Below are 23524 nucleotides of genomic sequence, written 5' to 3' on the forward strand. Positions count from 1 at the left end.
AAATTGAAATTAATTACAATGAAAAATACATTTTCATCTTAGCTTTACAGAATTGTTACTGTGTATGTACATATTTGAGGTCCATGTGTCTGGTCCCTGATTGAGAGGTTGAAGAGAAGGGAGAATAAGGAGGTGGTCTTCTGCTTGCAGAAGGACAAATAAGGAAGAACATAGACAAGGCCAGCCTTAACCACTTTCTTACCTTAACTTCATTGAATAAGTATTTGTGACCATTCTCCTTTATGAACCTTCTCTTTTGCTTCCTGCTGCTATAATGTCGATTTTAGAAACCTTTGGCTTTCTACTATAAATATTCTAAAGCCATAACAGTCATTATTAAGAAACATAAGTTTTATATGTTTGAAAAGTTTTTAATATTTGAAGTAGAAACCGTGACATTGGTTTAAACCTACAATTATTTCTAAATTATAGGCAAAAACTGTATTACCATGCAACAAAAGCTATGACCCATTTTACAGACGAATGTGTTAAAAAATATGAGGCATTTTTGGATAAGTCAGAAGAATGGATGAGGTAAGTAAGCTTTGTGGTTGACTGCACAATGTACAATTCAGTGAATGTTGTATTTTTTAAGTAACACTGATATTAGACTGCTTATTGATTCTTTTTGGTTTTCAGAAAGATGCTTCATCTTAGGAAACAGTTATTATCACTAACTAATCAGTGCTTTGATATTGAAGAAGAAGTGTCAAAGTATCAAGATTATACAAATGAGGTATGACTATGAAAAGTATCTAGAAAACATCTCTCTTTTTCCTATTAGGAAAAAAAAATGTATTTCTTCTCAGTTTGAAATGATTGAAAAGGGAGAAATAGGACATAAATTGCCTTATATTCAGTTCTGTTTACCCATTTGTAATATGTGTTTTGAGCCAAGTTTTCAGAACTTAGATGTCTTATGATTAAAAGCATATGATAAAATATTAAAAAAAAATTTTTTTTACATTTATTTATTTTTGAGAGACAGAAACAGAGCACTAGTCAGGGAGGGATAGAGAGAGAGGGAGATACAGAATCCGAAGCTGTCAGCACAGAGCCGGACGCGGGGCTCAAACTCACAAACTGTGAGATCATGACCTGAGCCGAAGTCAGACACTTAACTGACTGAGCCACCCAGGCGCCCCTAAAAGCCTATGATAAAATATTTTTTAAAAAATTTTAAAGCGTATGTTAGAACATTCTTTTATCTATAAGAAAAGTTTTCTTTAGGGGCTCCTGGGTGGCTCAGCCGGTTAAGTATCAGACTTAGGCTCAGGTCATGGTCTCACAGTTGGTGAGTTCGAGCCCCATGTCAGGCTCTGTGCTGACAGCTCGGAGCCTGGAGCCTGCTTCAGATTCTGTGTCTCCTTCTCTCTCTGCCCCTCCCCCACTTGCACTCTGTCTCCCTCTCTCTCAAAAATAAATAAAACATTTAAAGAATTTTTTTTCAAAAGAAAAGAGGAGATTTTCTTAGAGTATTCATTTAACTACTGTATCATTCATGGTTTTGAAATTAAAATTTAAAAGCTATAAAGGGCTTAATAAACCTGGAACATTTGATGTAAGATCTGTAGTTTGTACTTCGTTCAGTGATTGATGTGAATTTTTTTCGATGTTTTAGTTACAAGAAACTTTGCCTCAAAAAATGTTTTCAGCCTCCAGTGGAATCAAACATACCATGACCCCAATTTATCCTTGTTCTAATACATTAGTGGAAATGACTCTTGGGTAAGAAATTTATTATTTGGTAACTATTATGTTTCTGTTCATTTTTATTTCAGTTTGTGATCTTGCTCTTTTATTTTGAAATTTTTGGTGTTTGTGGTGACTATATTTGCTAATGTATTTAATGGCTTACTTCAATCAAGAGAACTAAAACATGGTGTAATTCTAAAACATTTGCATACTTTTTTGAGCAGAGACATTCTTATTTTGTTTGTATAGTATGAAGAAATTAAAGGAAGAGATGGAAGGAGTGGTTAAAGAACTTGCCGAAAATAATCATATTTTAGAAAGGTGAGTAATGGAAATGCCATTCTGCTCTGTGATTTTCTTTCTTTTTTTTTTTTTTTTAATGTTTTTATGTTTGTTTATTTTTGAGAGAGAGAGAGAGAACATGAGCAGGGGAGGGGCAGAGAGAGAGGGAACACAGAATCAGAAGCAGGCTCCAGGCTCCTGGCTCCTAGCTGTCAGCACACAGCCGGGCGCGGGGCTCGAACTCATAAACCGAGATTATGACCTGAACCAAAGTCGGACACTCAACCGCCTGAGCCACCCAGGTGCTCCTCTGCCCTGTGGTTTTCTGTGCACTAGAGCACATATAGATCTAAACTTGTACCTGTCTGTCTGTAGTAGTAGGTTAAGTAGTGGGAAAAGGATAGACATCAAGTCGAGAACCCTTATGTTTTGCGATTTCCGTGGTGCCCTGTAATGTGCTTGAGGTTGGTTGGATAAAGACAAGTCAACTGTGATTGATTCCATTTTATAGAAGCACTGGTTAATAGAATTATTTGCTTATTTGAGTCAGTTTGTGAAAATGAAAATCTTTTGCACATTATTTTTCATACATTTTCTCATTAGAATCATAAGTTTAAATTTTGGAATCAGAATGGCTTATAAGAGGCACCTGCCTGGCTGGCTTAGAGCATGTGGCTCTTGATCTCAGGGTTGTAAGTTTGAGCCTGACACCGGGTGAAGAGATTACTTAAAAACAACATCTTTCAAAAGGAAGAAAGAGTGGCTCATAAGATGCTGGTGCTCTGGTGCTCTGTAACTTACAAGCCCTCTGCAGACCTCTGTGCGGGTGAGCGCCCTCTGTAAATGCAGTTCCTTGAGAGCTGGGTATCAGCTTTTCCTATATATCCTCATAGATCAGGGAAGGGCACCTGGCTGGCTCAGGCAGAAGAGCATGTGACTCTTGATCTTGGGGTCATAAGTTTGAGTCCCACATTGGGTGTAGAGATTACTTAAATAAATACTTCAAAAAAAAAAAAAAAAAATCCTCATAGATCAGGGAGAGAGAGAGTTGGAAAACACCCAGAGCCAGTAAACCCACTTTTGAATGCTATTTCCTCGTCCCAGTTCCTCAGGGAAGTTAAGGAATATTTGGCTTTCTAGTAAGAACCCTTCTCTTTGAAGCCCTTACGTGCTTATCGATATGTTCTCTAATTCCCAGCACACTAATAAAAGTACTTCACACTTGTGCGACATTTTATATGCTTGCAGGGCACTTTCACACTGCGTAAGCTTGCTCAGCATGCATTCCAGCCTCGTACAGTAGCTGAGCAGACAGTCTCTATCCATGTTTCACAGGTACTGAAGTTCACACCCTAAGAGGTGAGCTGGAGCTGGAATCTAGCCTCCTACTTCCTCATACAGTCTTATCCCCACTGGAACTATTCTCGCAAATAAAAGGACCAAAGAAAGTTTCCTGTAGTTTGGAAAGATTGTCAGAAAGTCACATGATTTTTGAGCTATGTGCAGAAAGTTATTTGACATTTCTTTTTTTTTTTTTTTTAATATTTTATTTTAGAGAGAGCACAAGTGGGGGGAGAGAAGAGAGAGAAAGAGAGAGAAAATCTTAAGCAGCTCCACACTCAGCCCAGAGCCCAATGCAGGGCTTGATCCCATGACCCTGGGATCACAGCCTGAGCCGAAATCAGGATCTGGACACTCAACTTTGACTGAGTCACCCAGATGCCCTGACACTTGGTTTTTTTTTTTGTTTGTTTGTTTTGTTTTGTTTTGTTTTGTTTTTGAGTAATCTCTACACCCTATGTGGGGTTTAAACCCAAAACCCTGGGGTCAAGTTGCATGCTCTACCCACTGAGCCAGCCAGGTGACTTACTCACTTCTGTAGTATTATCAATTTTTTCTTTTTTATACATATATATATTTATTTTATTTTTTATAATTTAACTTTATTTTTTATTTTTTTTAATTTACATCCAAATTAGTATATAATGAAGCAATGATTTCAGGAGTAAATTTTTTAATGCCCCTTACCCATTTAGCCCATCCTCCCTCCCACAACCCTTCCAGCAGCCCTCAGTTTGTTCTCCATATTTATGAGTCTCTTCATTTTGTCCCCCTCCGTTTTATTATATTATTTTTGTTTCCCTTCCCTTGTGTTCATCTGTTTTGTCTCTTAAAGTCCTCATATGAGTGAAGTCATGATTTTTGTCTTTCTCTGACTAATTTCACTTAGCTATCAATTTTTTCTCAATGAATTAGTTTTTAGAATACATTCTATAAAGATTTCCTACAATATATGATTGTAAAAATTTGGAAATGAAAGGCTCTACCTGCCTTTTCTCATGATCCCCTTCCACCCCCGCAGAAGTAATTACTATTAAGAGTTTGTTGTGCATGTACGTTTTATGTGAATGGGATCATTCTGTTCATACTGGTTTAGTCTTTTTTCATCTAAGACTGTATATCACCAGTACCTTTTCATGTCCATATATATAGCTCTATTTTTTCTCATTTTCTTTCTTTCTTTCTTTCTTTCTTTCTTTCTTTCTTTCTTTCTTTCTTTCTTTCTTTCTTTCTTTCTTAGAGAGCGAGGGAGAGCAAGCAGAGGGGGCACAGAGGGAGAGAGAATCTTAAGCAGGCTCCATGCTCAGCACAGGGCCTGATGTGGGGCTCAGTCCCACAACCCTGAGATCATGACCTGAGCCAAAATCAAGAGTCAGATGCTGAACCAACTGAGCCACCCAGGCACCCCATTTAAAGATTTTATTTTTAAGTAATCTCTACACCCAATGTAGGACTCAAACTCAAAACCCCAAGATCAAGAGTTGCATGCTCTGAGCTAGTCAGGCACTTCTTTTTTCTCCTTTTCAGCAGCTGCCTAATAGACTAGTGTATGGCTCTACCGTATCTATTTGGCTGTCCTATTTGTTGGGCATTTAAGTTGTGTTAATTTTTCACAATTATAAACCATGCTTCAGTGAACTTATTTGTATGTATACCTTCATGTACTTGTGTAAGAATATTTGAGAGATTGGAGTGCCTCAGTCACTTGAACGTCTGACTCTTGGTTTCGGCTTGGGTCATGATCTTGCAGTTTGTGGGTTCGAGCCCCACATCAGACTCTGTGCTGACAGTGAGGAGCCTGCTTGGGATTCTCTTTCTCCCTCTCTCTGACCCTCCCCTGCTTGCTTACTCTCTCAAAATAGATAAATTTTGGTAAAAAAATTATTTAGGGGCACCTGGGTGGCTCAGTCGGTTGAGCGTCTGACGTTGGCTCAACTCATGATCTCGCAGTTTGTGGATTCAAGCCCCTCCTCGGGCTCTGTGCTAACAGTGTGGAGCCTGCTTCACAGCTGTCTCCCTCTCTCTCTGCCTCTCCCCTGCTCACATTCTCTCTCTCAAAAACAAATATTAAAAAAAAAATTGTTTGGGGTACCTGGGTGGCCCAGTTAATGAAGTTTCCAACTCTTGGTTTCAGCTCAGATCACGATCTCACGGTTCGTGGGTTCTGCACTGATGGTGCGGAACCTGCTTGGGATTCTCTGTCTGTCTGTCTCTCTCTCTCTGCCCCTTCCCCATTCACACTCTGTCTCTCCCAAAATAAATAAATAAAGTTTAAAAAATAAATAAATAAAAATTGTTTAAATAGGGGTGCCTAGGTGGTTCAGTCAGTTGAGCATCAGACTTCGGCTCAGGCCATGATCTCGCAGTTCACAAGTTTGAGTCCCACATCGGGCTCTGTGCTGACAGCTCAGAGCCTGGAGCCTGCTTCAGATTCTGTGTCTCCTTCTTTCCCTGCCCCTCTCCAGCTTGCACTCTGTCTGTCTCTCTCTCAAATAAATAAAAACATTAAAAAAATTTTATTTTTAGTTTAAAAAAAAAAATATTTGAGGGATCAATTTCTAGATGTTTCTAGATGTGGAATTGCTGGGTCACAGGGCATCACATTTAAATTTTGGTAAGTATTAATTTTTTCTTTTTTCTTTATTTTTTTATTATTTTGAGAGAGATAGAATGCATGTGGGAGAGAGGGAGAGAGAGGAACCCAGGCATGCTCCGCACTGTCAGTGCTGAGCCTGACATGGGGCTCGAACTCAGGAAACTGAGATCATGACTTGAACCGAAATCAAGAGTTGGACGTTCAACCAACCGAGCCACCCAGGCACCCCAATTTTTTCTTTTCTTTTTTTTTTTTTTAAGGTTATATATTAGAGAGAGAGAGAGCATGTGGGGCAGGGGCAGATAGAATCCCAAGCAGGCTCCACGCCAGCAGCACTGAGCCTGACTCAGGGCTCAAACTCATGAACTGTGAGATCATGACCTGAGCCCAAACAAGAGTTGGACGCTTAACCAACTGAGCCACCCAGGCGCCCCTGTTTATTCAAATTTATATGTGTGTGAATTGCCTGTTGGTTTTAAAATCTTTTTTGTATTAATTTATAGCAATTACATAGTAATTTTTCTTTTTTTAGTGCCCAATTTACTTTCTTTACAACCTTAGCTAAATATCAGCAAGGAGAAGAGACTATTAAGTAATGCTTTTAACAAGCTTTTATACTCACTTTCTTATGTCGTATGCCATAGAATCCCCACTGCCCAAAGCACGTCCCATAAGTCACTTTCCCCTTTTACTTGCAAGTTTATGTAACAATAAATGGGTGATATGACATGGTGTAATCGTAACTTAAATGCTAAAGGACATAATGGAATCCGGGTCTTGAGCACTGTCTCCACATGGGTATCTCATTATCACTTTATTTCTTTCATATCTAAAAATCACATAATATCACCCTTCCCAGCTCAGTTTCCCCTCCTATTTCCTCATTCTATTCAAAGGAACCACCTTTCCTTCTGCTTCCGTGAACATACATCATTTTAGACACTAACTGTTTTTTATTGCCTTTCATTAGTTTGGTGATCTTCCTTCAAAATGTTTCCATTTTCCCCCTCTCAGCCTCATGAGACCCCCTTTCCTGCTCACATGTGAGCTGTGGTGATAACCTATTATTATCTTCCTAAGCCCAGGCCTTTCCCATCTGTCATGGGCTAGTACAGCCAAAGGTCTAGTCATGCCATGCCACTCCTTTGGCTCAACAATTTCTAAACTCCTCTTACCTAAAAGGTCAAATCTAAATTCATACTTGAAATCACAGGATATAATCCTCTGGCCAGCCTATTCACTCACCTTCATTTCCCACTAGTCCCCAAAATAACATTCCATTGTAGCAAGGTCGCTTTACTTAACTTTACATAATTTACTCTCCGTTAAGTATGTCACACCTACTCCCAACTCCTTATCTTCGCTTTTCTAAATCCCACCCCACCAAAAGGAAGTTGTCCAATTGTTTCTAATACTTTCTAGATCACATCACTCAGCCTTTTCTCCTAAGAAGTCTCCCAAGCCACTGATTGGTATTTTTTCACATATTTATAATAATACCACCATGTCTCAGTAAAAATTGGGGACATCATAGTTGCTTAAACTTTTTTTTTTTTTTTTTTTTTTTTTTTTAACGTTTTACTTATTTTTGAGACAGGGAGAGACAGAGCATGAACAGGGGAGGGTCAGAGAGAGGGAGACACAGAATCTGAAACAGGCTCCATCCAGGCTCTGAGCTATCAGCACAGAGCCCGACGCGGGGCTCGAACTCCCGGACCGCGAGATCATGACCTGACCTGAAGTCGGCTGCTTAACCGACTGAGCCACCCAGGCGCCCCAGTTGCTTAAACTCTTAAATAACAGTTTATTCATCTGAAAAGTACCCTATATACTCTTTAAAATGTTACAGGCCAAATAAATGAATCTTCTGAGATTTCCTGTTTTCTTTTGTGTTTTAGGTTTGGCTCTTTAACCATGGATGGCGGCCTTCGCAATGTTGACTGTCTTTAGCTTTCTGGGAAGTTCGAGAACAGTTTTAGTTTGCACAAGAAAATAATGCTGAGACATTCATTAAATGAGTGCCTCTATAAGTGGTCTCTTATTTCTACAATTCAGTATTTGATGTGGTCTTGTAAATATGTACAATATTGTAAATACACAAGAAAATATATAAATTTTTGGCTGCTGTTAAGATGTAATTTTACCTTTTAACATTTATAATTATATGAGGACATTTGACCTCAGTGAGCACTAGAAGAAAGCCATGACCGATATGTTGAAATACTGGAGTAAGGCTAACTGGGTTGTTTCTCCGCCTGCCTACTGGAAACATTTTTTAAATGGAACCAAAATTGTCATCCTTACAAATCAGAAAAGACTGATAGTTGACAGGTTTGTAAGTGATAGGATGGAGAAGTGGCTTCTTTGGGTGAAGAGCAGAACCAAACCACTGTTTTACTAGGATCACAATTTTGGGGGAAGGATAAAGTGACATTATTTCATTTTACAAGGTGCCCAGATCCCAGTTATCCTCACGTCTCTTTAATTTCAGATAAATTATTGAGCAAAATTTTTAAAGTGATTTAATTATTAAAAACTATTCATTTTATTTTGGCCATAAGTGTATGATTGTCATAAAACATTTTAGGGTTATTTCCACTGTTTCAAGCTGTATATTTCTTGTTTAATTTAATTCTGCTTACTCCATCATGAAAAAATATCAATAAATTTCTCAATTTTAATGTAAAGAATTTGTATTTTTCTGTGTACAACAGTTTGAGAAACAAAAGGTGTCTTTTGAAAGAAAGAATATCGATGGTGATGGTAAGTTATTCTCAGACTGTTGGATATATGGACGGTTTTGTTTCTCTTCTAAGTCTGATTCCAAGTTTAGTATAAGTTCTCCCATAAATGTATACAAATCTAAACAGAACATTCTCTTTGAAAAATCTACCCAGAGTCCTTTGCTAAAGGGTATGTTCAGCAAGGAATTATTTCTCCAACAAGGGTGTGGTTTTGGTTGTGGTTTCTGATTTACCAGATTATTGAAGTGTGCGTGTATACAACCTGCGTATCACAAAGATACCACGTCCCAAAGACTAAATAAATTCGACTCCCATGAGCATTGGAAAACTGAAAATGGATTAGGACTTAATTTGAAATCGCAATGCATTATCATAGTGGAGAATTTTAAGCATCATCTGTATGCATTCTAGACATACATGCACGAGTAGGTAAATGGTCTCTGTCAAACACCTGTTCGGGCTTAGAGTTTGTGGGGGGGGAGGGGCTATCTGTTGAATCCCTCTTGATTTTAATTTTCCATTCGACTATCTGACACACGTGTATTTAATTGTATCACTTTTAAATCTGCGTATCACTGAACACCAGGTTATGTGATTACTTAATACGTTTGCAGATTTAGTTTTCAGCACCTCTGGAAAAGGTCTCCAATAAACAAACTCTTGCTGCGGGGACTGAAGTTTTAGGAGCTGTATTGTTAAGAGCAAATCCATTCCGTGTTAATATTGGTTAAGAGTTAAGGTTTTATTCCCCATTACAGCAACATGAAAACCAAGCATTCTTGCTTTTTAATATTTTACCTTCAAAAATATAACCCTCTTTCAGAACATTTTAAGTTAATAAATACATGGTGATGCTACTCTGCTAACCTAATAATAACCTAATAAGTTGCATCTCCAGTCTAGTAGCCTTTTTTCCATATTAGGATATATTTCTTAACGGTAGGGATTAATGATATAAAAACGGTATATAGCTAGTGGATTTAGTTTTTCACATAAGTTATAGTTCTTTTTTTTTATTATTTTAATGTCTATTTATTTATTTTGAGAGAGAGAAAAAAGGCTGGGAAGGAACAGAGAGAGAGAGGGGGAGAGAGAATCCCAAGCAGCTCTGTGCTGTTAGTGCAGATCCCAAGGTGGGGCTTGATCTCACAAATCGTGACCTGTGACTTGAGCCTAAATCAAGAGTTGGACGTTTAACTGACTGAGCCACCCAGGCGCCTCAGGTTACAGTTCTAACACCACAAGAAATAAAAATGAAGTAAGTGAACGTAAAGCATATGGGAAAAAAGATATTTTTGAGTAAATCAAAAAGGAATTAGAGGTTAGGGAAGAGATGTGAAAAATAATCCCATAACATCTTCTGGAGTTCCAGGTTCAATTATTTTGGAAACTACCAAGTACTGTATTAGTGGCTTATAGACCTCCTTACACTTTGTCAAGCAGGGTACCTCTTCTTAGATACAAAAGATCTTTTCCTCAAAATTCTTCTTTAAAATATATTTATCAGTAAATTAACCAGAAAGAAATTATAATAGTCTTGGATTTTTCTTGTTTTCCTGTTTTTGTTTATTTGTTTTTGAGAGAGAGGTCTCTGAGTGAATAGGTTCACTTTCGTGTTCTATGGTAAAAATAAGAAGTTGTTTGGAATTAAAGGCACTATCAGTAGGAATAAACAATCTCCATTGAAATATCAAAAATCTATTCTCCTGGGGCTCCTGGGTGGCTCAGTGGGTTAAGTGTCCGACTTGGGCTCAGATCATGATCTCACAGTTCGTGAGTTCGAGCCCCTTATCAGGCTCTGTGCTGACAGCTCAGAGCCTGGAGCCTGCTTCAGACTTGGATTCTGTATCTCCCTCTTTCTCTGCCCCTCCCCTGCTGGCACTTTGTCTCTCTCTCTTTCTCTCTCTCTTTCTCTCTCACAAAAATGAATAAATGTTAAAAAAAAAAAAAAAAGGTCTGTTCTCCTTTCAGAATCACAGTCACAATCAGGACTAACCTTTTATTTCTGATTTCACTCCACTCAGAAGTGCCTATTACGCATTATGCTTTGCCTTTCAGGAGGTGCTGAGGGAAATTTACTCAAATGTTTAAAACTGAGAAGTGTTGAAAATATAAAGAAGTTGTAAAACTCTTGTTTTAGCTGGATCCACCACCCTACATCCCACTTTTAAGAAGACTAAAGTTGGGGCGCCTGGCTGGCTCAGTTGGAAGAGCGTGCAAATCTTGACCTTGGGGTCGTGAGTTCAAGCCCTATGTTGGGAGTAGAGATGACTTCAAAAACAAAAAAACTGAAGAACCTGCAAAAGTCTTACACTGTTGTTTTTAGTTGGACTTCCTCCCCACTTGTCACCTAGAGAAGCACTCAAAATCCAAATTCCTAAGGAATACTGAAAATGGGATAGAAAACAAAGACGCCGACCTGGAAATAAAAGTTGGTAATAGCATTTGGGTTACTTAGAGTGTAAGTCAGCACCAGAAATGTAGTGTGATGTATAAAAGCATACCCCAGGGGCGCTTCGGTGTGGCTCAGTGGGTTGAGCATCTGACTTTGGCTCAGGTCATGATCTCATGGTTTGGGAGTTCAGCCCTGCATCGGGCTCTGTGCTGACAGTGCAGAGCTGGGAGCCTGCTTCAAGTTCTGTGCCTCCCCCTCCCTCCCTGCCCGTCCCCTGCTCACGCTCTCTCTGTCCCTCTCTCTCTCTCTCAAAAATGAATTATACATCACACTACATTTCTGGTGCTGACTTATACTCTAAGTAACCCAAATGCTGTTACCATCACAGGGCTCGAACTCACAGACACGAGATCATGACCTGGTGTCTTCAGGTGTGGTGACGGGAACGTCAGTGCCAGTTGCTTGGTAGACACTGGTGTCTGCTGAGCTAATATGCAATAAGGGCAAAGGTCTAGAGAGAGATTCAACAAAGGGCTAAGTTCCAAAAAAAGGACCCTGGAAAAAAATCTTGTTCTTTTACACATTTCTTGGCTTGTAAGGATACGTCAAACTTTTTTTTCTGGGATCCATTCCTGCCCCAGTTTAAAACACACCGTTTTTTTCACTGGAAAAAAATTTCAGTTTGTACAAAATAAAACATTTTTTAATTCGTACAAGCAAACGTGACCTAGGCCATTGCTTTGGGAGGCAGCTTGTTAATCACCACCAAGTCCCACAGATTGCCACCGAGATTCCCCCTATGCTGAGTTTAGTGGATACCGGTTACTTTGTTCCTCTGTGAATGTAACTTCTTATGAAGGGGGAGGGGCAGGAGGGTGTGGGGAGTCTGTGCTTAAAAATTACCAAGTGTTACAATAGGTTAGAGTTTCTGAAGCTTAAAACTCTTTCTTTAGAAAGAACATCTATTAATACAGTTTCTAGTTATGAGGGCTAAGGTCTAAAGGACAAACCAAAGGAATGACAGGGGAAGGGGATTTAGGGCTAACAGGTGGTCCCCAGACATATTGGCTGGAATAGAGTTCACAGCCAAAGTGTCATATGTGGGTGTTACTGTGTTTTCCTCATCCATGCTCTCTGTAGGGAGTCATTCTGGAACATGCATAGTTCTAGCTATGGCCATAAGAAGTGACTTCAACAAGACCTTCAGAAGAATAGCCCGGCTCTTTTACTGGTTCCCCAAATCACTGACCTGCTCAAAGAATCGGAAATCAAAGTTGGTCTGGAGCCAAGGTAGAGGTAAGTTTTCTCAAGCTAATGCTTCATTACAGATACTTTTTTTCTGTTAGTAGTGTGGGGCCTCCCTCAACTATGGAGAAAAGAACAAAGCTCTTAAGGCATTATTTAACATGGTCATTTGAGAAAAAAACAGAGAAAATGAAAGCGATTTGAAGGTGAGAGATTAAAAACCATGAACATTTCTGTAATTCCAATTTTATGCTTCGTAGGCATTTAAGTTCAGAAAAGTTTTCTAGAGAAAGGTGGAGAATGTTTAGCTTTAAAAAAAGTAACAAAAATAGCTTTTATTTTCAATGAACCTTAATTTGCTTGTAGAATTAAAATCCTTCAGAACAAACAAAAAAGAATGATTAAATGAGTTTCTCCTTTTCCTAGAAAACTAAAAAGGTCAATGGACTTTATATTTCTTTGGTTTGGGTCAGTTTCTGCAGCATATTTTAGTCAGGTTTTGGGTTTTGTTTTTGTTTTATAGTCAGGTATTGATGTGAGATTTTAAAACACCTTAAATACACTACCACATAAAGCTCTGCATTTTCTTTATTTTTTTTAATGTTTATTTATTTTTGAGAGAGAAAGAGAGAGGGAGGGGCAGAGAGAGAGGGAGACGCAGAATGTGAAGCAGGCTCCAGGCTCTGAGCTGTCAGCACAGAGCCCAACACAGGGCTCGAACTCACAGACACGAGATCATGACCTGAGCCAAAGTCGGATGCTCAACCGACTGAGCCACCCAGGTGCCCCATAAAACTCTGCATTTTCTATTCAGCCCTGCCTGACTGGAGTTTAAAAGGGCCGTGGGGCGCCTGGGTGGCTCAGTCGGTTAAGTGCCTGACTTTGGCTCAGGTCACGATCCCATGGTTTGTGGGTTCGAGCCCCGCGTTGGTCTCTGTGCTGACAGTTCGGAGCCTGGAGCCTGATTCTGATTTTGTGTGTGTGTCTCTCTCTGCCCCTCCCCTGCTCATGCTCTGTCTCTCAAAAATAAATAAATGTAAAAACAAAAAAAAAAACAAAAAATTTTTAAATGGTCAGAGGAGGGGGTAGGGAATGAAGGGAGTAAGGAAGGGGTCCTGGTCTGGTGTCTGAAGCCAGAGCTGGCTTTCACCTTTGTCCTCTGGGACAGGAGGAGGGTCCAGCACAGCACCTAGAGCAAGGTAAGCAAACTCTCTTTATCAGGTTCCATCCTGCAACAGGATTACAGTTGTGATCACATGTTCTTTGACGCCCATATAGTTCTGTGTCTTATATGAGTACTTAACATTTTCCCCTTCACTGGTAGATTATCAAACAGAATCTGATGATACAGTCGATGATCTAGAAGCAGATCCTCTCTTATTATTTTTTTTTTTTTTCAAGTAAGCTCTACACCCGACATGGGGCTTGAACTCACCACCACTAGATCGAGAGTTGCATGATGTACCCACTGAGCCAGCCAGGCACTCTCACATCTTCTTTTAACGAAAACAAATGACAGGGCACCTGGCTGGCTTGGTTGCTTAAGTGTCTGACTCTTGATTTCTGCTCAGGTTATGATCCCAGAGTCATGGGATCAAGCCTCTTGTCCGGCTCTGTGCTAATTGTGGAGCCTGCTTAAGATTCTTTCTCTCTTTCTCTCTCTCTGTCCCTTTCCCTCCCCCTCCCTCTCCTCCTCTCCCCTGCTCGCGCTTGCTCTCTCTCTAAAATAAAAACCAAAACCAGAAATGACTGTGATCTATAATCACGAAGGAAGGTGTCTGATTAAGAAACTTACAAAATGTAAGGCCTAGTACATTTCAAGCATGTATTTTCCCTTGAATTAAGATTTTATTTTATTCTCTTTTACTGTCAAAATAAGTTAAAAGTCCCTCTGTTTGTGTGTGTATATATATATATATATATATATATATATATATATATATATATACACATCATCCTTCAGATATGGAACAGCATAATTTGGATGTCAGAGCCCCCAGGGAACTTAGAAAAATCATCTTCTCCAATCCCCTCATTTTATTTTATTTTTTAATTCTATTTATTTTAAGTGATCTCTATACCAAATGTGGAGCTCAGACTCACGACCCTGACGTCAAGAGTCCCATGCTCTTCTGACTGAGCCAGCCAGGCATCCCTCCAATCCCTTCATTTTAAAGATGAGTAAATTACCTCCAAAAGGTTAAGTAACTTCACCTTCCAAAACTATTATATGGGAAGAACCAGAAGTTTATCCTACATTATAATTATTGATCCAGCACTCCAAATTTCTGCACCACAGTGCTATGGGGTGTGTGCATCAGAGAATGTGAACATATAAACCCTCACAGCATATTTTACAGATAGCCTTCATTAGTGGGTCATCTATCCTTGGGAAGTTTGGTTATTTATTTCCAAAGCAGAACTTGCTACTATCCTCTTTAGTTTGGAGATTAATAGCCTGTATCCAGAAATCATTTTACTTATGATCTGATAAAATACAGCCTTTTGATGAGATATTACCCCATCCTAAGGAGATTATTTAAATATATGCCTTACAGAATTACATCTCCTTAAAAGCAAGAATTATCTTCTGTCTCCGATACTTAAAACAGTATTTTGTGTAGTGGGCAGTTTAATAACTGTTTGTCCTATTGAATTGACATGAATACAGCCCTGTGGGATCTGAGTTAGATGAATTAAAAACGAAATAACTCATGGGGCGCCTGGGTGGCTCAGTTGGTTAAGTGTCCGACTCTTGATTTTAGCTCAGGTTATGATCTCGCACATATCTGATCTTCGTGGGTTCAAGCCCCACATCAGGCTCTGCACTGACAGTGTGGAGTCTGCTTTGGATTCTCTTTCTCACCCTTCTCTCTCTGTTCCTCCCCGACTTGTGCACTCATGCTCTCTCTCAAGATAGATCGAAAAACTTAAAAAAAAAAAAAAAAAAAAAAAAAAAAAGAATGAATTGACTCTTAGAAATAAACTAATCCCTGGGATCTTTCCTCCAACCTTTTATGTAGACTGATGGATTGTGGCCGCCTACAAAAGATTGCTTAACATCAGGTCACCTCTTCAGGATTATACTCTTTCTGTCACTTATTGATATCTTATACTCTAAAGGTGCCACAGAAATAAGCCAAGGGTTCCTAACCAACTCCATATGAAAACTTAAATGGTCTCAAGGCAAGGCAAGACAAATGATTGATTTTTTAATTTTATTTTTCTTAAGTTTATTTTGAGAGAGACAGAGAGTGAGCAGAGTAGGGGCAGAGAGACAGGGAGAGAGAAACCCGAGCAGGCTCTGCACTATCAGCTCGCAGCCCGAGGAAGGGCTCGAACCCACGAACTGTGACATCATGACCTGAGCCAAATTCAAGAGTCCGTCACTTAACCAACTGAGCCATCCAGGCACCCCTGATGGATCTTTTAGTACCAATAAGTGAAAGCTTTATCACCAGGTCACATTGGCAACCTCTCCTTTATTTCTTCTCTGTCTCCCCACCTTAGAAAGCAGTAAATTACACCAAAGCATGAACTAGGAAGAAGTGTAGAAAGTCAACAAATCTGAACTCAGTACATGTTGTAAGCACCTCACTAATGTACGGTCTGGAAGGGAAAGAACAGGGAGGGGCATGTGAGGAAATCCACACTCAGTGGCCTGGAACCATTTCTAATCCAGTTGAGAAACCTCAACTATAAGTGGAAACTACCGAGCTCAGGAGCAGGGCTCGGAAGGGAAGAGCTGGGGACCTGGGCGTCAGACCTTGCTCCTTCTGCTGCTGCTGTGGCCCTGAGCAAGTCACTCGACCTCCCTGATGCACGATTTCTCATCTGCAAGATGTATGGATTGGACTTGATCTCAAAGACTCCTTCCAGTTTTCCAGCTTCGTAATGCCATGACCCTAAGATACGGTAATATAGATGAAGAGCTGAATAGTTGCTGAAGAGAGCAAAAAAGGAGGAAGGATTCTTGAAATCAAACAGCATATCGCTGTTTGATTGCCGATATCTGAGACTTTATGTAAAATCCTGTTTAAGGAGCTACCACACCAAATGCACGCATGCTCTTTTTTAAAACAAATACGAGATCTAGACTCTCCATACGTAAGAAGGTGTGAGATGAGAGGTGTGAGAAGGAGGGGCCCCAGGGGGGTCTTTTATACTAAAGACCTTCTCTGGTTCTCCCTCTCACCCCTTTTGCCCCAGGTTTTAGCGGTTAACTCAATGAAATTTGGTGACTGAACAAAAGTCTGTAGCTTCCTATAAGGAGGCAGATGTGAGCACATCTGGAATACCCAGAAAACCACCTCCCTCCAATGGAGAAGAGGACAAAGGGGAGAGCTGCTCACCAGATAGCATCCCATTTGTTGCCAGTGTTCCATGGTTCCCTGGAGCCCTGGTAAGGACACCCCCCAACCTTGCAAGCGGAAGAGCAAAGAGTAGGGTGTAACCTCCTGGTAGCATTTATTCTGTGCATCAAGACGACTTCACAAAATCAACAAGGCCTGTCTTGTACTTAGTGGCCTATAAAAAGCAACCAATTGGGGTAACTGGGTGGCTCGGTCAGTTAAGCTTGATTTGACTCTTGATTTTGGCTCAGGTCATAATCTCGTAGTTCGTGAGTTCAAGCCCCACATTGGGCTCTGCACTGTCAGAGCAGCCCAATCCCACTGCTTGGGATTCTCTCTCTCTCTCCCTCTCTCTCTCCCTCTCTGTCTCAAAATAAATAAATAAACATTAAAAAAAGACAATGAAGACTACCCTGACTCTGAGAGAGAACAAGCTGGACACAGATGTACAATTATCACTATCGAAGGCTGGTTATCTTTCCTCTGGGAGGAGAGAGGAGGAACTTTAGATGCAAAAATATATATTTTTTCACACACACACGCAAGAAGAGTTCTTACAGATGATTTAAACAATAACTCGGGGGCACCTGGGTGGCTCAGTTGGTTGGGCGTCCAACTTCAGCTCAGGTCATGATCTCACAGCTCGTGAGTTCGAGCCCCGTGTCGGGCTCTGTGCCAACAACTCGGAGCCTGGAACCTGCTTCAGATTCTGTGTCTCCCTCTCTCTCTGCCCCTCCCCTGCTCATGCTCTGTCTCTCTCTGTCTCAGAAATAAATAAAAACATCAAAAAAAATTTAAAAAAAAATAAAAAATAAACAATAACTCAGGCCATACTAACAAAACACCAATAGTTATGAATCTCTGAAATGTGGAAGCTGAGGGTAAGAACCTGCTATCTTCAATGAAGTTGTCTCCCGTCTAGACAGCCGAGACATTCTTCCCTGCTGAGGCACCTCTCAAATGAATGACCTCATGCATGTCCACATTCCCCAAAGTGGCCACGACCATTCCAGGTGGTCCTCAGCGAAGTTATGTCAGGACGCAGTGTAAGTTTGCAGGAAGACAAGCCCATGAGAAAGTGGCTGATGGTGGATCAAAAGATACTGCTTCTGAGCATCTCAGCCCTCGACCCTAAAGAAGCCATCCTGACTGTTGACCTAACAATCAATAGCCTGCTGGCTGCCAGAATATGTGAAGAGAAGCTCTCTCCCAAAACAAATTTCTTATCCGCAGACAAGGCTGAGGAGCATTCTTCGGGTCACCCAACGTATAAGATGTTGGATAAGCAGAAAGAGAAAGGACAAGGTGTTAAAAGCCAGATCTTACCAGAAGGTACCAAAGTCTGTTAAAATCCTCAAATCTCGGGAAGTAAATAATAAACCCAATGCTGAAGAGCCTGAGACTGTTCAGAGTCTAGATTCAGTGCAAAGCTGATATAGTCAAGAGACAGATGAGCAGGTGAGGCTCCGGGGTCTCAGGTATGCATGTTCTTACCGAGGCAAGGGTCCCACTAGAAGCAGCCAGGGTCTTGGGCAAATCTGAAGGACCTCCTACCTGTCCTAGTTCAATTGTCCTAGTTCAGTCAGTTTAGCCTCCTGGAGACAGACCCGTAAACCATACGAGGAAGCCCTCACTCCAGAGCAATCATGGGATGTCTCCCCAAAAGAATGGTAGGTAGGGGCACCTGGGTGGCTCAGTCGGTTGAGCGTCCGACTTTGGCTCAGGTCATGATATCATGGTTCATGGTTTCAAGCCCCGCGTTGGGCTCTGGGCTGACAGCTCAGAGCCTGGATCTGCTTCGGATTCTGTGTCTCCCTCTCTCTCTGCCCCTCCCCCACTCTCACTCTGTCTCTCAAAAATGAATAAACATTAACAAAAAAATTTTTTAATAAAAAATTAAAAAAAGAAATGGTAGTACGAGATGGGGGAAATGATGGCGGTTAGGTCAAATGTAAATGAAACAGGGTTTTGATGGGCTCAAAGCAGGGCTATGCGTAAAAGGATCAGCATCAGGTCTGAATTGCAAAGTGGCCCAACTCCTATGTCTTTGGAAACCACGGGTTAGATGAATATGGAATGTCATATTTAGAAAATCCTTATCTGCAGTTGTGTGCCTGGACTGGGAATCAAAGCTGCCATGTTGTGTCAAAGTGACTTAGACCCTCAAGTGACAAGTGTGATGTTTCATTCTTACGGATCTTACTTCAATCGGCAAAATTTCTCACAGTGCATGATTTGGGGGCTTTCTCAGGGAACATTATGACACTTTATAGCTGCATGTGAGAGAAACATTAGCATTATCTGTTTATTTTCCCAGACTGATGAATCGTAGGAGAGAGTTTAACTTTGTTTTTAATGTAAGTTTTTGTAGAAATGTTTCATTTTAATTTTTTTGAAATTTTTATTTTTGAGAGAGAGAGACAGAGAGCAAGTGGGGAAGGTGCAGAGAAAGAGGGAGACAAGAGGATCTGAAGCAGATTCCACACTGACAGCAGAGAGCCTGATGTGGGGCTTGAACTCATGAACCGCAAGATCATGACCTTAGCCAAGGTCAGATGCTTAACTGACTGAGCCACCCAGGTGCCCCGAGAGTTTAACTTTCTTAGTCCAAACTACTTTGTTCTTCCTATATTTTTCAATAGCCTCTCAATACAATTTTATTTATAATGAAACATTTTAGAGGTAACCTGTCACTTTCATATCCCACCCTTACCCCCAAGCCCCAGAGCACTCTTGTTCCCATATGGACATATTGCTCAACACTGGTTGAGCCTTTATCCTGGAAATTCCCTTTACCTCTTTCTTCAGTTGGATCCCCTACTTCATGAGTCCTATTTCTTTGTTCTTTGTTTACTCCTTCCTTTTAGTGGACAACATCTAGTAGCTTTCTGTAACAAGGGCTCATGAAAGGCATTTCATGTCTCATATGCAGAAATTCCCACAAGGAAGTGCTTTGGAACGGGTCCTTTTAAGGTTATTTATTTAACTTGTGCCACCTGGGTGGCTCAGTCACTTGAGCGTCTGACTTCAGCTCAGGTCATGATCTCTTGGTTCATGAGTTCAAGCTCTCCGGCTCCCTGCTCTCAGTGTGGAGCCCACTTTGGATCCTCTGGCTCCCCCTCTCTTTCTGCCCCTCCCCCACATGCACTCTCTGTCAAAAATAAAACATTAAAAAAAAAAAAGATAATTTATTTAACCAGACACTCACTGGGCCTTTTCAAACCGGAAACCCGTGTCTTTCAGTTCTGGGAAATTTTCTTGCATTATTTCTTTGATAATTCCCTACCTTCTGAGTCTTCTATTCTCCTTAAGGTTACCATACCTCTTAGATTAATCCTCACTGACCCTTTCTCTCCCGGGCCACCTCTTTGACTTTTCATCCTGCATTATATCCTAGCAGCTGGTGTGGGCTCCAGGAGGATGGAAACTTGTTTTACTCCTTATCCCCAGTCCCTTCCCCAGGACCAAACAAGTTCTGGACAGTTACGTATAAACCTAACAAACTCTAGAGGGACCAGAATTACTTCTTTTCAGCTTTGGAAACTCTTAATTATATAATTACTTAAGAAAAACAGAAATATTTGGAAATAAAAAGACTGAAAAGCGATGAACGTTGAAACAATGCAATGTAGCCTCTTCTGACTCACGGCATCTGGGTTAGGCTGCTGTTTGCTTTTGTGTACGCTGTGAAGAAAGACTTGGCTAAACATCATTTGAGAAGAACACAGCGGGGATGTTAAGCTGGTTCAGAGAGCCAACTTCTTCTAAGTACTTTATTATGTTATTTTTAACAAAGACCATGGCTGATTATGAAGTTAATGCTCATCAATTTCATTAAAAGGAACTGAGGGGTACCTGGCTGGCTCGATACAGTGTGCAACTCTTGATCTCGAGGTTGTAAGTTCGAACCCCACATTGGATGCAGAGATTACTTAAAAATAAAATCTTAAAAAAACAAACAAACTGAAGTCTTACCTATTTCAGAAGCTGGCCATCAGAAAATTAGTTCTGGGCTGCCTGGGTGGCTCAGTCAGTTGAGTGTCCTACTCTTGATTTTGTCTCAGGTCACGATCCCGGGGTCCTGGGATCAAACCCCTTGTAGGGCTCCGTGCTGAGCGTGGAGCCTGCTTGAAATTCTCTCTCCTTCTCCCTCTGCCCCTCCCCTGCTTAAGCTTCTCTCTCTCTCTCTCTCTCTCTCTCAAAATAAATAAATAAACATTAAAAAAATATGTTAGTTCTTAGGGCAATAGAAATCAGAACAGCATTCGCCTGGCAAGAGATGAGGAGGACTGGACTACAAAGGGCCATGAGAGCTGATGGAAACGTGTCATATCTTCACTGGGGTGGTGGTTACATAGGTGTGGACCTCAAAACTTGCCCAACTGAAAACCGTGTTTCCCTGTCTGTAAACTATACTGCAAGGAAGTTAACCTAGATCTTTATGTCCTCTGAAAAGATTTCAGGTCAGAGCAACGTTGTGGGTGATGTTAGAACCAAACCACCCGGGCTCACCACCTTCCACGTGTGACCTTGGTCTAGTTCTCAGTCTCTCTCTAAGTTGGGGATAATAGCAGTACCTCCCTTGTAGGATTATTCATGAGGCTAGAGTGAGTTGATAGAAATAATGCCTTTAGGGGCGCCTGGCTGACTCAGAGAGAAGAGCATGTGACTCTTGATTTCGGCATTGTGAGTTTGAGCCCCGCATGGGGTGTGAGATCACATAATGCATTTACATCAGAAACTGGCACAAAAGTACTTAATAGGTGTTAGATTCAATGTCTGGTTGTAATGGTGCATTCAGAAAGGCTGCTAATTTTTGATCCTTTAAAGCAAAAAACAAAGAAAAATTGTGTTGTAGATTTCCGGACTGGAAGTCTAGATAGATGTGTTAAATATGAATGTGGTGTTTCAGGTCTCTGGTTTTCTGTTATTATTCCTGCCAGCTAAAAGAATATTGAGGTCATTACTAAAAAGAGGACACTGGAAGAAAAAGAGAAACCAAACGATTGGTTGAAATAGGGGGTGTTGGGGCACCTGGGTGGCTCAGTCGGTTAAGCGTCTGACTCTTGATCTCAGCTCAGGTCTTGATCTCAGAGTCGTGAGTTCAAGCCCTGCGTTAAGATCCATGCTGGGCATGAAGCGTACTTTAAAAAAAAAAAGAAAGAAAATAGGGGGGTGTTAGTATAATCTCTGGAGAGTCTACAAATAAAGTCTTAGAATAGATGGATTTGAAATGTCTATGAGCCCAGCAACAAAAGCAACAATAGGCAAGTGGGACTACATCAAAGTAAAAAGTTTCTGCACAACAAACAATCACTAGAGTAAAAAAGACAATCTATGGAATGGGAGAAAACATTTGCAAACCATATGCCCCATAAGGAGTTAATTTCCAAAATATATAAGGAACTCCTACAGCTCAATAACGAAAAAACCCCACTAACCCAATTTTCAAATGGGCAAAGGACTTGAACAGACATTTCTCCAAAGAAGACATACAAATGACCAACAGGTACATGTAAAGGTGCTTGATTGACATCACTCATTATCAGGGAAATGCAAATCAAAACCACAATGAGATACCGTCTCACAACTGTTAGGATGGGCATTACCAGAGAGAAAAAACAAGTGTTGGTGAGGATGTGGAGACGTTGGAACCCTTATACTCTGTTGTGAATGCAAAATGTGCAACCACTATAGAAAATAGCGTGGAGATTTCTCAAAAAATTAAAATAGAACTACCATATGATGTAGCATTCCAAGTCTCGGTATTTATCCCTCCAAAAGTGAAATCGGGATCTCAAAGAGATGTTAACACTCCCGCACTCATTGCAACACTATTCTCAGTAGCCAGGATGGAGAAACAATCTAAATGTCCATTGACAGATGAATGGATTTTTTAAACTGTGGTACCTACATGCAATGAAATGTTATTTCACCTTTTTAAAAAAAAATTTTTTTTTTCCTGAGAGAGAGAGAGAGAGAGAGAGAGTGTGTGCAAGTGGGGAAGGAACAGAGAGAGAGAGGGAGACACAGAATCCAAAGCAGGCTCCAGGCACTGAGCTGTGAGCACAGAGCCCAACACGAGGATCAAACTCGCAAACCGTGAGATCATGACCTGAGTCGAGGTCGGACGCTTAACTGATCGAGCCACCCAGGCGCCCCGAAATGTTATTTCACCTTTAAAAAGAACAATATCCTGCAGTATGTGACAACATGGATGAACCTTGAGCATATTGTACGAAGTGAAATAAGGCAGTCACAGAAGGAGATTCATGGTTCCACTTCTGTGAGGTATCTAAAATAGTCAAAACTCAAAGACGCCAAGACCAGAATGGTGGTTGCCAGGGGCTTGGGGGAGAGAAAAAGTGGGAATTGCTCATCAATGGGCATAAAATTTCAGCTATGCAAGATGAATAAACTCCAGAGACCTGCTGTAAATTGTCCCTCTGGATAACAATACTGTATTGTACACTTACCTATTAAAAGGCTCTCATGTCAAATGTGTTTCTCACAATAAAATAAAAAAGATTTTTAGAGTTTATTTCAGTAATCTCTACCCTCAACGTGGGGCTCAAACTCATAACCCCGAGATCAAGAGTCGCACGTTCTGACTGAGCCAGCCAGGCACCCCTAAAATTAAAATAAGTAAATAAATGTTGAAGAACCCAAAGGAGCCAGAGTCAGTCATTCTTTAGAATAAGTGGAGGTGGTGTCAAATGCCTAAATGTAGGGCTCCCAGTTGCAGCCTGCTGGTGAAAAAAGTCTACAAACAGGGAGCAGGTACGTGGACTGAGCAACATTCGCTGCGTTCGGCCAGAAACAGCCTGCGGGATCATCTGTAGACGTGTGCGGAAGATGGATACCTCCCCGGTGC

General features: G+C 40.7%; 1 protein-coding gene across 2 annotated transcripts in view; it reads left to right on the top strand.

Moving 5' to 3' along the window:
* TBK1 (TANK binding kinase 1) overlaps positions 1-8573 on the top strand; it is a 50051-nt gene extending 41478 nt beyond the window's left edge. For both annotated transcript variants that reach the window (XM_042947069.1, XM_042947070.1), the window contains exons 17-21: positions 433-534; positions 640-736; positions 1622-1728; positions 1945-2016; positions 7813-8573. In XM_042947069.1, the coding sequence (XP_042803003.1) occupies positions 433-534; positions 640-736; positions 1622-1728; positions 1945-2016; positions 7813-7864 (430 nt within the window). In that variant the 3' untranslated portion in view covers positions 7865-8573. The remainder of the gene's footprint in view (positions 1-432; positions 535-639; positions 737-1621; positions 1729-1944; positions 2017-7812) is intronic.
* The last annotated feature ends 14951 nt before the right edge of the window (positions 8574-23524 follow it).

Source organism: Panthera leo, chromosome B4 (assembly GCF_018350215.1).
Source record: "Panthera leo isolate Ple1 chromosome B4, P.leo_Ple1_pat1.1, whole genome shotgun sequence".
In the NCBI taxonomy this organism is placed as follows: domain Eukaryota; kingdom Metazoa; phylum Chordata; class Mammalia; order Carnivora; family Felidae; genus Panthera; species Panthera leo.